We start from the raw sequence: 14,769 nt of genomic DNA on the forward strand, positions 1-14,769 counted from the left end.
TTGGCTTTGCTTCTTTCTATCATAGATGATAGATACTGTACACATATCTGCTGTGTAAGATTTGCTGCATTGCATCTTTCTGTTAATCTGTTATGTATGGCATTGGTAATACTGTGTAGAATTACTCTTTATGAAAATATAGGAAAGGTATCCTTAGTATAACTAAATTCCAGGTTGTTGGACATACCACATCTGGCAAGATATGACATTCCAATAAGCTCTTTCATTTCCCTAGTAAGCAATCTTAATTTTATTTATCAGGACAGTCAGAGAAAAAAAATTGCCATATAAAAGTACAATTCTTCTGGGAATGCACTGTACAATTATGGTTTTCATTATTTTTCTGTAAATGTATATAAAAAACCCAAAGCCCAAAACTCACAACAATTTTTCTCTCAACAGCAATTGCATTATTTCAAGTTGCAGCCAGGGCTCCCAGGTCCTGACCACAGTTCTGCCACTAGCTCACTTTCTAGGCATCGGCAAGTCATTAATGTGTCTGTTTCCCTATTGAGAAAAATGAGCTTAACAACTATCTGCTACACAGATGTAATAAAATAAAGTATTTGCTCTGCGCTTTGAGATTCCCAAGTGAAAAAAATAACATGAGAGTGAAGGATGAAAGAACTACCATTCACATACATGGCAAACTGTTCTAAACTAAAAAAGGAAAACTTCCTTGGCTTCCAGAGAGAGAGAACCCAAAGACAGGCTAAAGGTCCCTTTGACTCTTCCTAGCACTGAACATTGCCCAGCTGGTTCAGAAGATCTTGTTTTAGTATTTATAACATCAGTGTAGTTATATATAAACTAGACACGTGGTTGTGCCTCTTCCCCAGAGAAGTGTGTTTCTTTTTTTCAGACATGTGATCCCCAATAGGTTGAGTAGAAAGAAAATACCAATGCATAAATGAGTATTTCTCACAACAATGCTAAATTTTTAGGAATCAAGATTTAGCTCCTTATGTTTTTAGTGAATGCCACTTTATCATAAACCTAAAAATCTGTAAGCTAAACATGTTATCTCAAACAATTCAATTTTTTCCCCTCTAGACGTTTCCGCAGACAAGATGTTCGACACGGAAATGCAGCGCAGCAGTGCTTTGGCCAGCAGTTCATTGGTAATCTACTCACACGTTTACTAATTGCTAGCAAATGCCTGGAGCAGAGAGCACAGACTTTGCCAAGAGTATGAGCCAGACCATGATTTCACCTGAGGTTTTTTTACTGGCATATTCCTATAATAAGTTATAAGAGCCATGGGGATGAGCCCATGTCATCCAGATCCAAGAATGACTTTGCTTCGATGGCAGTCCAGGTGCATCCCATAGCGTTTATGTAGTCCTGCAGCCCTGTCATTCAGACCAGGGATGTGGCTAATGCATCTCAAGGGCTTCCAACAGAAATGCAAGTGGAAGGATGGGACAGGGATAAGAAACAACAGGGCTGCATCCTGAAATGAATATGAAATACTGCCAGGACACTCATCCAGAAGTGGGAATTGAAGGACCTTCCTAGCACAGACTCGGAAAATGACATGTCAGAACACAAATGTGTATTTATGGTCATTATCAAGATTTTTCCTAAAAAAAGGTAGATTACTGTGTCTAATGCTGTTGTCCAAACCTTGGAAAGTGATGGTTTGAAACATTGGTATTGGGAATGGCAAAACAGACAGAAAACAGTTGCCTGGACATCCTCAATATTTTGCAGAACAACACCGAATACATTTATAGAAGAAAAAAATCAAATATAAAAGGTTCTTTTAGATAAATAGTCAAAGGAAAGATATTTTAGATATTAAATATTAGATAGATATTTTACCAGAGAAAGCTTCATTAAAATTGGAGTCCATTGGAGGATATAGTAGATTTTGGAAAAGTATATTCCAATATGAAATATTAATTATACAGTAAGTTTGAAATACAACAGAGAAATCACAATGATATCAAACCCTGTATTTTTTAGAGGATAAAACTGATTGGTCTCAAGAATAATTCTCACTACTGTGGAATAAGATTATTTCATTAATGAGGCAATTGGTCTCCTCCAGTGTAACATCTAATTTATCTTCCTCCAGATGTTCTGTTGGATGGAAAAGCAGAATTGAGGTTTGATTAATTTCATTCACCTTGTTTTTATTAGCACCCTTGGGCCGAAAATATACATTAATTTTACATGTGTCTAACATGGATATGTATTATATTGGTTAAGGTATTTATAGCTTTTAGGAGTTTCTTTCTGCAAAAGACTATGTGTTCTCATTTTGACCCTAAAAATATTTAATTACTTATTATATTTAAGCATGTATTGAATCCTCCTGTTTCACTGAGTGAAAATGAAATAGATGAACTATTCATAAGAACCAGGCACAATCAATTAGCGGTGTGAAAGGCTGAGATCTGTTTCTCTGTGTATTATCTTAGCTGAATCATGGCGTAATTTGGTCCATTTATCTTATGACCAGATCCTGTGAGAGTCTGAGATGATGGGAAAATTCACTTAGCAAGCCAGACCTTCACCAGACACTACTTTTCAGTCACTATCTGGTTGGATCTGAATTAAAGTAAAATATACCCTGAATATGGAGTGTAACAAGCATTGGCAGTAACACATATTTTTAAAACATTTCTTTTCCTCCCAGGTGAAGTCCTGGAGAAGACTGAGGAGCGACTTGTTTATGGAATAGAGTACAACAGCACCCTTCTGGAGTGCATCCCTCGGACCTTACAAGCAAAAGTAATCTGGTTTGTCCAGCGAGCACATGAAGCTAAGAAGGAAGAGGTAAATATTCTTATTGCCTAACCTTTCAACAAAAAGAGACCATGCTTAGGAATATTACATCTTCACTGAAAGGCCTGTCATCAGTTGCTGAAATGTACATGGGTGTAAGGGAAAATCATAATGTTCATCTGCTCTCTTGAATTAATAGACTTGAGAATTTCATCTGGTGTTTGCATTCAGCATCTTGAATGCAGATGTTAGAAATGTAGTGAAACTTGATTTAAGATCTTGAAACAAAAGAGAATCCAACACTTCTCTTGGTATGTTATTGCAGAGGTGAAATATGTACATATTATTCCCAATGTTAGTCTAGCTTAACATCTATTCATTCTTGCTGCCTCACCCATTACATTACAGAACCTTCTGAAAAGGGGTGTTGGTGGATTTTCTGCCTCTTTTACATATATTACCTTCTTATGAAATTGCTTCATAAGCATTACTATATTTATTCCTCGATACTTCTCTGATATACATCAGTGTAGCTACCCCCCCTTAGTATGTGGAAGGACATAGGGAGAAAAGCCTCAGACCACCGAAGGACAAGGGTGGTTCCCTTACCGCCTAGCAGCTAGTCTCTACTGTGAACATGAGACCCCAGCTTAGCCATAGACATCTGCAGATTTCTTGAGTAGGACTCATCTGATAGTAAATGTGGACATTTATAATAAAGAGATCTACCGGGCAGCTAGTTGATGCAGGCTGCCTTTGAAGTCAGACTAGATGGTGTTGCAGTTATAGCCAGTGGTATCACCTCATGCTTAACAAGACAGCTTCATTTGGTCAGCTAAAAAATGACTAGTAAATCACTGAATACAAAAATAAACAAGGATGCCACAGTCTGTTTTAAATGTCTAAAATTGTCTAAAATCCCCTCTTCAGGAACATTTTTGCCTGAAGTTTTGTCCAAGTCCCAAATCTCTGCATGGAATTTCACACCTGGTATTTCTTCATGTATTTAGCTGGAAGATCTCTATCTATGCATAATCATTCTTACAATAGAACTATTAATCAGGTCTTTCACAGAAGGTAGTGAACTGTGAGGGGGGGGAGGCTGTTCTACTATATGCACATCCCATTAGACCTAGTAGCTCAGATACTGGAACCAGGAGTGTAAATTTGAACAGACTCTAACTTTCCAGTATGTCTTTATACTACTAGGATGAATTTGGTTTAATGTTTCCCCTTGCAAGTTATTCCATTTTTCATGAATAATTATATAGTCATTAGAAAAAGACAATTACAAGCAGAGAGAAGTAGAATAATATAGTCATAGGATCACAGAATGGTTTGGGTTGGAAGGGACCTTCAAAGGTCATCTAGTCCAACCCCCCTGCCATGGGTAGGGACATCTTTCACTAGACCAGGCGGCTCAAAGCCCTGTCCAACCTGATCTGGAGCACTTCCAATGGTGGGGCATCCACAGGTTCTTTGGGCAACCTGTGCCAGTGTCTTACCACCCTCAGTGTAAAACATTTCTTCCTTACATCCAATCTAAATCTACCCTCTTTCAGTTTAAAACCATTGCCCCTTGTCTTATCACTACAGGCCCTGGTAAAAAGTCTTTCTCCATCTTTCTTATCCCCCTTCATATATTGAAAGGCTGCAATAAGGTCTCCTTGGAACCTTCTCTTGTCCAGGCTGAACAACCCCAACTCTCTCAGTCTTTCTTCATAGGAGAGGTGTTCCATCCCTCTGATCATTTTCGTGGCCCTCCTCTGGACCTGCTCCAACAGGTCCATGTCTTTCCTGTGCTGGGAACTCCAAAGCTGGACACAGTACTGCAGGCAGGGTCTCACCAGAGCAGAGTAGAGGGGCAGAATCACCTCCCTCGACCTGCTGGCCACACTTCTTGTGATGCAGCCCAGGATGCAGTTGGCTTTGTGGGCTGCAAGTGCACATTGCCAGCTAATTTCCAATTTCCCATTCACCAGTATCCCCAGGTCCTTCTCTGCAAGGCTGCTCTCAAGCCATTCATCACCCAGTACTTCTCTTTTGCTTTATATTCAGCATCTTATTGTTAAATAGAAAGATGGAGATTCCATTCTCCTGGGCACTTCTGATGGCTGGATTAGACAGCTCAGTGTTCCCTGCTTGCTAGCATCTGTGAATGCATCGTAGTTAATAACTTAGCTCTCAGGAGTGTCGCGGATGGAGTGAGCGTGCACTTCACTCGTAAGAGAGAAGTAAAAATATAGTTTATTGATACAGAATAGGGAGTTAACAAAGTTCAATGCGACAGTGTTTTAACAAGATTCGATGGCGAGGCACACTTGATTATTTACTGCATAGAGGACAGGGTCAGACAAAACTGTCAGGGAGACCCTCCCGTTGAGTCATGAGGTTCGGAAGGATCCCCTTGCTTTCTAAACTCCGTCTCAGAGAGGAGTCTAGGTGCGGCTAGATCCAGTCCTAGTCCCAGACTTGGTCAACGGTTTATATCTAAAGGATTATATATGCACAATCAATCCTTTATATCACTTAGCTAAGATTTCAAAGTTTAGCATGCTATTAGTCACTACCGAGGATCTGTTGCGGCAAGGAATCTCTCAACCTCGAGGAGTAACCTTGAGAGGCGTCCCTGCTCAAGGGGAGATGCTGGCGTGCAGCCCGCTGCCGTGCAGGAGAGCTCAAAGGGCTCTCGGGCTGCTCACTATTTATGGGGATAAGATGATTGACCCATAGTCATATTTTGCATGCCGACCACAGGTTTTAATTTCTTCGGTGGGCGCATTGCACAATAGCCCTAGGCTATTGTGTTGTTATCTGTCTCCCTGAATTCACTTTGAGCTGATGCAGCCATCGTGACCAGATGCATCCATTACAATCACCGCTGGTGGTTATCACCTAAGCAGGGTTACAGGAGATAAAGGTCGGGGCAGGGGAAGCACACCGTCACACTCCACCCCGTGACTATAGTCAATTCATCTTATTCTCACAGAGTGGTGGTACGGGTCACCTTCTTGCCTCTGTGCCATAAATAGTATATTGATAATTTATGCACTTATAGATCCACAGTAAGTAGACAGTGAAGCACTGCTATTTGTTATGCGTTAATTTGTATGTTTTGGGTGGTTGAAGTTGGGTTATTTGTTTTATCATGTGCCAAACCTTTATATACAATATATAATTATAAGCAATAGACACACTAATGTTAGAGTTAGTAAAATAACAACTGGGTGAAGCATAAGATTAAACACTCGTTGCTGTCGGTGACCATCCAAGAAGAGTCTCCCACCAATGGTGTTCTCCATCCTTCTTTACTCTTTCCAAGACATGGTGTATCTCTTCTGCATCATGATGAACGGTGATCAGAGTTTTGTGTCCAATTGTTTCGTATGTTCTAGCAGTTGACACAGGTCATCGTGGTTGTAGTAGTTTCTTCACCAATGTAAGATTCATTCCAATGGGGGTAGGCAATAAATCTCGACTCAATGTATAGTTAGATTGTAACAATTGATAAGACGTAACAGGAGCTGAATAATTGAAGTCACATCCCACAATTTTTGTAAAGTTACAAACACAAATATTTGAGCGATTGCTTGTATCTACAGTAATGTTATCTACAAATATAAAATCACAAAGGGTTCTCATACAAACACATACAAGTACAGTTTCAGGGGCTTCATCAGATATGACAAACATTTTGTTCAGTGTCAAGACAGATGTCTTGGGCTTTGAGGGTGTTACTCTACAAATAAATCCTTGTTGTTCCTGTACAACGATGCATTAACATCAACAGTTTGCCATTTGTTTCCATTTTTGGTGGGCCCATACTCTATGTTCTAATGGATAGAGTACAGTTCCATTGTGATTTAATCCCAACACAATGATTGGGTATATGGTGTATACCAAAGCATTGTGTATTGTTAAGACAAAAGCTGTGGCCTTATTGCTAATGGGGTCATAAATGAAATTGACTAAATACCACCAGGACTGGAATTCTTTCTCAAATTTAGTTGCATTATCCCAAATTACCTTTCGAATTTCAGTGGGTAAGGTGCCCTCTTCACCTTCTCTTATAATTGCTGCTACCATAGATTGCATCCACAGTTGAGCTTGGATACAACTAAGAGCTAGAGAACCATTGGTTTGGGCTACACCAAGTGCATCCACAATCAGTTGGTGGTCCCTTTCATTAATTCTTTTCCACTGAGGTAATATATCAGATAAGAGCCATTGGTTAGTTCCCAATGCTAATAGAGAAGACCGCAATGGGTGTTCTAATTTGTTTAAATCACTTGTTGTTGTGCTCAGTTTGTTCACGAGTACTTTAGCATCGATACTATTTAAGACTCCCAATCCTGTCCCTATGATACCGGTCACATCTCTCCTTGTTCGTCTTGGAGAGGTGAGGGTTCGCCCATGTAACCATGCTAACCATCCTGCATAGGACGTACCTAGGAATGGTGAACAGGTCGGTTTGATTGCAGAGATATTAATTTGCATCAGTAGTTCTGCTCGTTTAAGAGACCATGATGGATTAAATAACACTTGTTGTTGGCCTGTATTTTTGATCACATATGGTCCAACTTCAGAAACCTGTGGGGATAGAATTGTCTCATCCTTTACAGTCAGGGCGGATGTTGTGCTAGGCTTAATAATGTCTATTTTAAATTTAAAGGATAATCCCACACGATGGTGAGCCCAGAGGCAGACTACAAAAACAGGTTGTACTAAGGTAAAATTGTACCAACAGTCCAGTTTTTCAAAGGCGCAAAGTTTCGTATCTTTGGCTATTGGCCTTGATGTAATGTTGTACACAGAAATCTGAGATGCTCTCTCATGGGTAGACCCATTGATCATCCGGCATCCTATTTTAATTTCTTTCCCTGCTGTTCCTCGGAGCTGGGGAACTTTATCATCAGCTTCATCTTTATCCCAGCTCCATTCATTTTCTAAGTATGTTTCAGTTCCGTGCATGACCACGGTGGAAAGCTTTAAATCCCCCTTACTAGAGTGTATTCCCATACTTCCAGTGTACTTAACACGAGCTTGGGACCATGGCCATTCTAGGGTTCTTTGACCACATGCTAAGAAGAGCAGCATTGTTAGGGTTTGGAATAGTAACATGAACACAGCATTTCCATCTGCCATCTTGTGGGGTGCTGTAAGAGAAAATAGAGACTTGTTTCGGTGGGGAGAGTCCGAACAGGTTACCCCATTAAGAAGAAGGAAAAATCCATCGTGAACTAATTCTGTGTTTTGCACCACTGCTATCAGTAGCTTCTCAGGCAAGTGGGCCACGAGGTTTAGTTAAAGTCATAGGCACAGTACCGATAGATGGTAAATTGACCATCACAGGCTGTCCTGGCTGTAATGTCATTGGATATTCTCTTTTCCTAGTAGGTGGAGCGCTAAGCTCAGTTTTTAAAAGAATGCCTCGGCTTACAGGGCTTCCAGTAGGCCCATACCGATTGTTTAATTGATGGAGTACTTTGGGAAGTCTCGTATCCCATTGGAGCTTCCTGTGGTTTGAGACTCCTTTCAACAAGCCATTAGCTCTTTCTACCATCCCATTTGATTGAGGGTAGTATGGGGTGTGGAAAACCCATCTAATTCCCTCTTGTTTTGCCCAATTTTGCACTTCCTTACAAGAAAAGTGTGAGCCATTATCACTCTGGATAACATCAGGAGTAGGTAGATTTGAGAACCAAAATGATAGCCCTCGCACTGTATTTCGCCCATCGGCTTTCCGACATTTAGTCGCCATAAGCAAGCCGGAGACTACTTCCACTCCTGTAAGGATGTATCGATATCCTGCAGAGGATTTGAATGGTCCGATATAATCAATTTGCCATGTAGACCATAAAGTTTTGCCTTCATTAATATGTAAAGGTGGTGCTTTAGCAGGATGATCTGCTTGTAATTTCAGTCTACACTGAGGACATTCTGTAAGAATAGTTTCACAAGTTTTTCTATTTATAGGCCAGCCTTTACTCTGTGCAGCAAAGTAAAGTGCTTCTTTACCTGTGTGGCCTAGGTTTTGATGTAACCATTCTCCCAGTCGATACCACTCAGGATTTAAGGTGATTTTCCTAATTTTAGTTAGCTCATCTACCTTTGATTCCACTTTGTGGCTGGTTGATTATCTTTAGCATGAGCTTTTACCCATCCCATCTTGAAAGGTGTTTTCCTGGCTATATCTAGTAATAATTGCCAATCTTTGTTTCTCCAAACTGGGGATCTATTTACTTCCCAATTCAAGGTTTCCTATTGACAGAGCCACTGTGTGGCACCGGCCCACACAGCATAGGAGTTCTACATATATGATTTTTGCTCCATTCTGTGCTGCCAAAACAACTGCTCTTATTTCTCCTACTTGTGCACTGCCTTCACCTTCTTCTACTACTTGTTTGCCGGTGGTAATGTCTAATGCAACAGCCTTATATTGCCATTTCTCTACCATTTACCCTTTTTGCTGAAGCATCTGTAAACCAAATGTTTTCTGTTGGTGTACCCTCAGTGAGGGGTGGTGCATCCAGAATGGGTGAAGGTTTAAAAGGTTGTTGTAAAGCTAAAGGGTCTGTGTTTATGGGCATCTGCAATTTGGAAAGCTTAGTGTGTCCTTCAGTTAGTTGCATATTTTCTGCAACTCCTGTTAGGTAGGCATACCATTTTCGGACAGTGGGTTTTTGTGCAACTCCTTCTGGGGGAGCAGTCCCCTTTAGGATTGCTTCTAGTAAATTAAATGGTCCTCTAGTTTGCACAGGTTGTCCCTGATGTATTTTCTCAACTTGTTTAACTGCTCGGACTAAAGATAAAAGTCCCTTTTCCCATTCAGAGTATCGTTGTTCTGTTTCTTTAAATGCAGTTGAGCTAAACAATAAAGGTCTTTTTGGCCCATCGGGTTCAATTTGGAACAGGTTACAGTAAGTAGCATGTTCGGCGAAACCCCATTCAGCTATAATAGGGTTATGGGGTGCACTGGTCCCAGTGACTGATATGTTTTTAACTCTTCAGTTAGAGTTTTGACTGCCTCTTTATGTTCTAATTTCCACTCCCAGGGTTTGCCTTTCCTTAAGAGTGAGTATAAGGGACGGGAAATGATAGAAAATCCAGGCACATGTTTCCTCCAATATCCTAAAGTTCCCATTAATTGTTGTAACTCCTTCCTTGATTGGGGCATTTGCAGCTCTTCAATTTTTCTTAAGGTATCTGGAGGAATCACTGCACTGCCTGCTATCCACCAAGTACCTAAAAATTTTACTTCTTTACTTGGTCCCTGACATTTTCCAGGTGGAATCTCAATTTCTGCTTTATTTAGTGCTTGCCATACTGCTGCTGCCGCTTCCCCAACCTTTTCAGGGGAAGTTCCTCCAATCAGAATATCATCTATATATTGGTACAGTTTCACTTCTTGGGGCGTAAGACTGTCTGTAAAGTTGAGCAAGCGCAGCATGAGCAATCGTGGGTGAATGTTTATACCCCTGTGGGAGTCTGTTAAAGGTGTATTGTATTCCCTCCCAAGTGAAAGCAAACTTCTCTTTATCCTCCTCCTTTAAGGGAACCATAAAGAACATATCTTTTACATCTAGGGCTGCCATCCACGGGTGTGTGCAGCTGCTTGCAAAGTAGCTGTTAAGTTGGCAATGTTTGGCACAGCAGCTGTGAGCGGGGCTGTACTGGCGTTCAGGCGCCGATAATCGACTGTTAACGCCACCTCCCGTCTGGGTTTCCGGACGGGCCAGACAGGTGAGTTATATGGGGAGTGCTCTGGAGATAATTTGTCGTTTCTCCAAATCAGCTATGACTTCAGAAATTCCATTTCGTGCCGCAGCAGACATGGGGTATTGCGGTACGTTAGTGATTTTTGACTCGGGGAGCGCAGGGGCTGCGCGCAGTGCCCGCACTGCAGCCTCCCGGCTTCTGCTGGGGTTGGGATCGATGTTCGAGCCGAAGGACCACACGCTGCCGTTCGGCAGGCGCCAGGTTCGTCCGTTTAAAACATCGAAACCTAAAATATTTTCATGGTGAGCTTTAATTGCAAAGCGAGTACTTGACATGCGCTTCTCGCCCGGGAGCCATAAATTGACCTTGGCAGTTTGGCACTGAACACTCGCTCCGTTCACACCAGTAATTTTAACTCTTTGCCGTCTGGGTTGTACACCCAGCTTCTCGGCATCTTGTTGTGTTAATAGTGAAATTTGTGCTCCCGTATCTATTAAAAACTTTACCAATTGTCTTTGAGGACCAACTGGAATTAAAATGTATGGGCCGTTATCACTTATCCACTGATAAGCCTCCACTTTCCGGACAGGCAGGCCCAATTGCCTTCCGGACACTACTCGTTTTTTGACTTCATGCCCTGCAATTCCTCCCTAAGGGGGAGGAAGGGGTTGTCTCCTTCTGGGGTGTGGCGCAGAGGAGTTGAGATACGCTCCTTCCTTTCACCGTTATCTCGTTTTTGAAATGCTTCAATTAGACTCAAAATTATGCCAGTAGGCTGACCTTGAATTGCAGCTCTGGGAATGCCTAAAGCTAATGCATTCCTCCACAACTCATTCCTCTGTTCTTGAGATTCCGTTTGGGGGTTTTTAAATTTGTTTCCCTTCGATCTAGTTTCTGTTCCCCGTTTTATGGGTCTTACTTTGTGATCTCCTCCCGGGGCTTCAGGTTTTGTTTTCAGCTGGTGCATCGTCCCAGCCCATCTCACGGCTGTAGTTCACAATGCCGTGCATCAGTTCTGCCCAGGTAGGGAGCTGCTTGTGGGCATTTTGAGCGTTCTCACCTAGTCCCTCATTGTGCTCTGTGTCTTTCTTGATCTCATCTCGTTTTGCAACTAAATGGGATTTAAGAATTGCCGGGGCTCCTCTAATCAGTGGTTTTAACATTGCGAAATCTACTGTAGCAGACAGTGGGACATCATGGGACCCTCGTTTGTGCATGGCTTGTATACAGGCGGCTTTTGTGATGGCTGTAGAGAGCTCACTTAAAGATTGAATGGGAATTATGGAAGGTTCACCTCGCTCCATGCTGTCTATTCCTCCAGCCCAATAAGCTACTCGGCTGGTGATAGAATGAGGTGTATTTGTCGGGTCAGGTCCTAAATTTAAGAAAAATCCCGGACCCCAATAGCCACTTGCTTCATCCTCAGTCAACATTATTCGGTCACCGCCACTGAGGCATACTGCCACAAGTATTCCGTTTCAGTTTCACCTGGTTTTCTGCTATATCTCTTGCAAATTTGTCAATTGCAACGGATCCCAGGGGATGGTTCGCGTAGTATGTCGCGGATGACCACCCCGAGGACCCACAGTTCTTTCTGTTTTAACAATGGGTCTGGCTTCATACTCAGGAGGATTTGTGGGGAACAAAGGGTCGTCATCTTCTGGCTCGCTATCATCGGGATCACCCCAGATGTCTCCATCCCAGTCTTCAGGGGATACTATTAGTTTCCTAATCTGTACGATGTCGGGGGGGCGGGGAGCCTGTATAAGCATCATCTCGACCTTTTCTCCCAACTTTTGTCTTTTTTCCTTTTCCTCCTGTAACTGTTTCTGGAGTTGTTCAATTTTAAAAGATAGTAACAACTCAGTTGCCTTTCTACTTTCTATTTCCTTCTCTAGGTCCTGCTCCTTTTTATTTCTGTTGTCTCTTTCCTGATGTGCAGCTTCTAAACAGGCACCTAGCATCTTGCAGATAATTCCTTTCCTTTTCCATCTTTTTGTGTGGCCTCTAGTTACTTTTAGGTGTTCTTCAATGGCTTCCCAATTATGCCAATTGTCACGAGTCCATTCTGCTGAGAATTTGGGACTGATTCACTCCATGCCTCCGTAAATAATCAGTGATACTACTTGCCATCCTGCCGACTACGCCAATTTGTCGCGGATGGAGGAGCGTGCGCTTCACTCGTAAGAGAGAAGTAAAAATATAGTTTATTGATACAGAATAGGGAGTTAACAAAGTTCAATGCGACAGTGTTTTAACAAGATTCGATGGCGAGGCACACTTGATTATTTACTGCATAGAGGACAGGGTCAGACAAAACTGTCAGGGAGACCCTCCCGTTGAGTCATGAGGTTCGGAAGGATCCCCTTGCTTTCTAAACTCCGTCTCAGAGAGGAGTCTAGGTGCGGCTAGATCCAGTCCTAGTCCCAGACTTGGTCAACGGTTTATATCTAAAGGATTATATATGCACAATCAATCCTTTATATCACTTAGCTAAGATTTCAAAGTTTAGCATGCTATTAGTCACTTACCGAGGATCTGTTGCGGCAAGGAATCTCTCAACCTCGAGGAGTAACCTTGAGAGGCGTCCCTGCTCAAGGGGAGATCCTGGCGTGCAGCCCGCTGCCGTGCAGGAGAGCTCAAAGGGCTCTCGGGCTGCTCACTATTTATGGGGATAAGATGATTGACCCATAGTCATATTTGCATGCCGACCACAGGTTTTAATTTCTTCGGTGGGCGCATTGCACAATAGCCCTAGGCTATTGTGTTGTTATCTGTCTCCTGAATTCACTTTGAGCTGATGCAGCCATCGTGACCAGATGCATCCATTACAATCACCGCTGGTGGTTATCACCTAAGCAGGGTTACAGGAGATAAAGGTCGGGGGCAGGGGAAGCACACCGTCACAAGGAGCTGTAGGGGGAACTCAAACACCAAACTCAGAACTGAGGCTTTAAGATCGCAATGGTCCTGCAGTTAGATATAAAAATATCTGTGAGTGTTGCCTCAAAAACATTTGTCAATGTATAAGAGCATTCACAGGGACAATTATTGTAGGTCATCTGGCAAATGCCCATTTGTTTTCCATCCAGTAGTCTATTTGCATGTTTCAACCTTATTTCCCTCTGTGATTTAGCCACAAGTGACTAACCCATGCTGGGAAAACAGGAAACTGTCTGCTCCAGTATCTGTTCTACCATGCTCGCCAGATTCTCTAGATTGCTTTCCTTTCACAGTTCAACTTCTTTACCTCAAGTAAATACTTTCATTACTTAAAAACTGTGAATTAAAGGATTGTGGATCCCTAATCTTCCTCTCGAAATGTAATATTATATTCATGAAAGTAAATTTCAGAAGTTATTGCACTGAGTTAATGTAATAGTAAAGGCCTGTGCTCTATAACTGTGTTAATTTGTTTTTTAGGTGAAGACAGATGATAGAATAATCAAAATGGACCTTGGCCTTTTATTCCTGAAGCTGCATCGGCTGGATGCAGGGACCTATTTTTGTCAGACAGTGGAACACAGCATTGTTCACACTGTTAGGAAAATCACCCTGGAAATAGTTGAGGAAGAACGTGTAGATGAAATGTTCAATAAAGACTATGAGGAGGAGATACCTCACAAAATGCCATGCCCAATGCAGAGCAGTATACCTCAGGCATCAAAGCCATGGTACAAAGAATTTCTTCAACTAATAGGTTACAGCAACTTCCAGAGGGTGGAGGAATACTGTGAAAAAGTGTGGTGTACAGATAAGAAGAGAAAAAAGCTGAAAATGTCTCCATCCAAGTGGAAATATGCCAACCCTCAGGAGAAGAAGGCAAGGATCAGGCCAGAGCATTACCGGTTGCCCAGGAACATAGCTGACTCTTGATGGACAAAAATCCATCTACTGTTTCTGGACGAAATTTTATTTGGACTTAAGTGAGAGGGAGAAATCAGTCTTGGTTTTGGTAAATGACACAGGTTTATATATATAAAATATCGGGACTGAAAACAAAAATGTTATGGTAAGTTATACTGTACACTCATGATGACTGTTTAGAAGCATTTTAAACAAAATCTTCTTAACTATCTGATTCTAAGTAGGTCAATGCAATCAAAGTTTTGCATTAGGGAGGTCGTGACAATCTTCAGACTTTGAGTGCTTGAATCAGTTTCCTGTGTGGACCATGCTTGCGCTGTATATTGTTGCATATGATGGCATATTTAAGCAAATTCAAATAGCTAAGCGTTCACAAGCGGATGAAAAATATAACACATATCTTTTCTTCGTTTCACAAATTTCTCATGCTTCTGAAAGCGGCACGTCTTA

At 41.8% G+C, this 14,769-nt stretch overlaps 1 protein-coding gene across 1 annotated transcript in view; it reads left to right on the top strand.

Moving 5' to 3' along the window:
• The window catches only part of SEMA3E (semaphorin 3E), a 154,683-nt gene extending 140,355 nt beyond the window's left edge, over nucleotides 1-14,328 (top strand). Inside the window, exons 15-17 of the mRNA XM_072866597.1 lie at nucleotides 1,054-1,121; nucleotides 2,645-2,784; nucleotides 13,876-14,328. Of these exons, the coding sequence (XP_072722698.1) occupies nucleotides 1,054-1,121; nucleotides 2,645-2,784; nucleotides 13,876-14,328 (661 nt within the window). The remainder of the gene's footprint in view (nucleotides 1-1,053; nucleotides 1,122-2,644; nucleotides 2,785-13,875) is intronic.
• The last annotated feature ends 441 nt before the right edge of the window (nucleotides 14,329-14,769 follow it).

This window comes from Ciconia boyciana, chromosome 1 (assembly GCF_034638445.1).
Source record: "Ciconia boyciana chromosome 1, ASM3463844v1, whole genome shotgun sequence".
NCBI lineage: Eukaryota > Metazoa > Chordata > Aves > Ciconiiformes > Ciconiidae > Ciconia > Ciconia boyciana.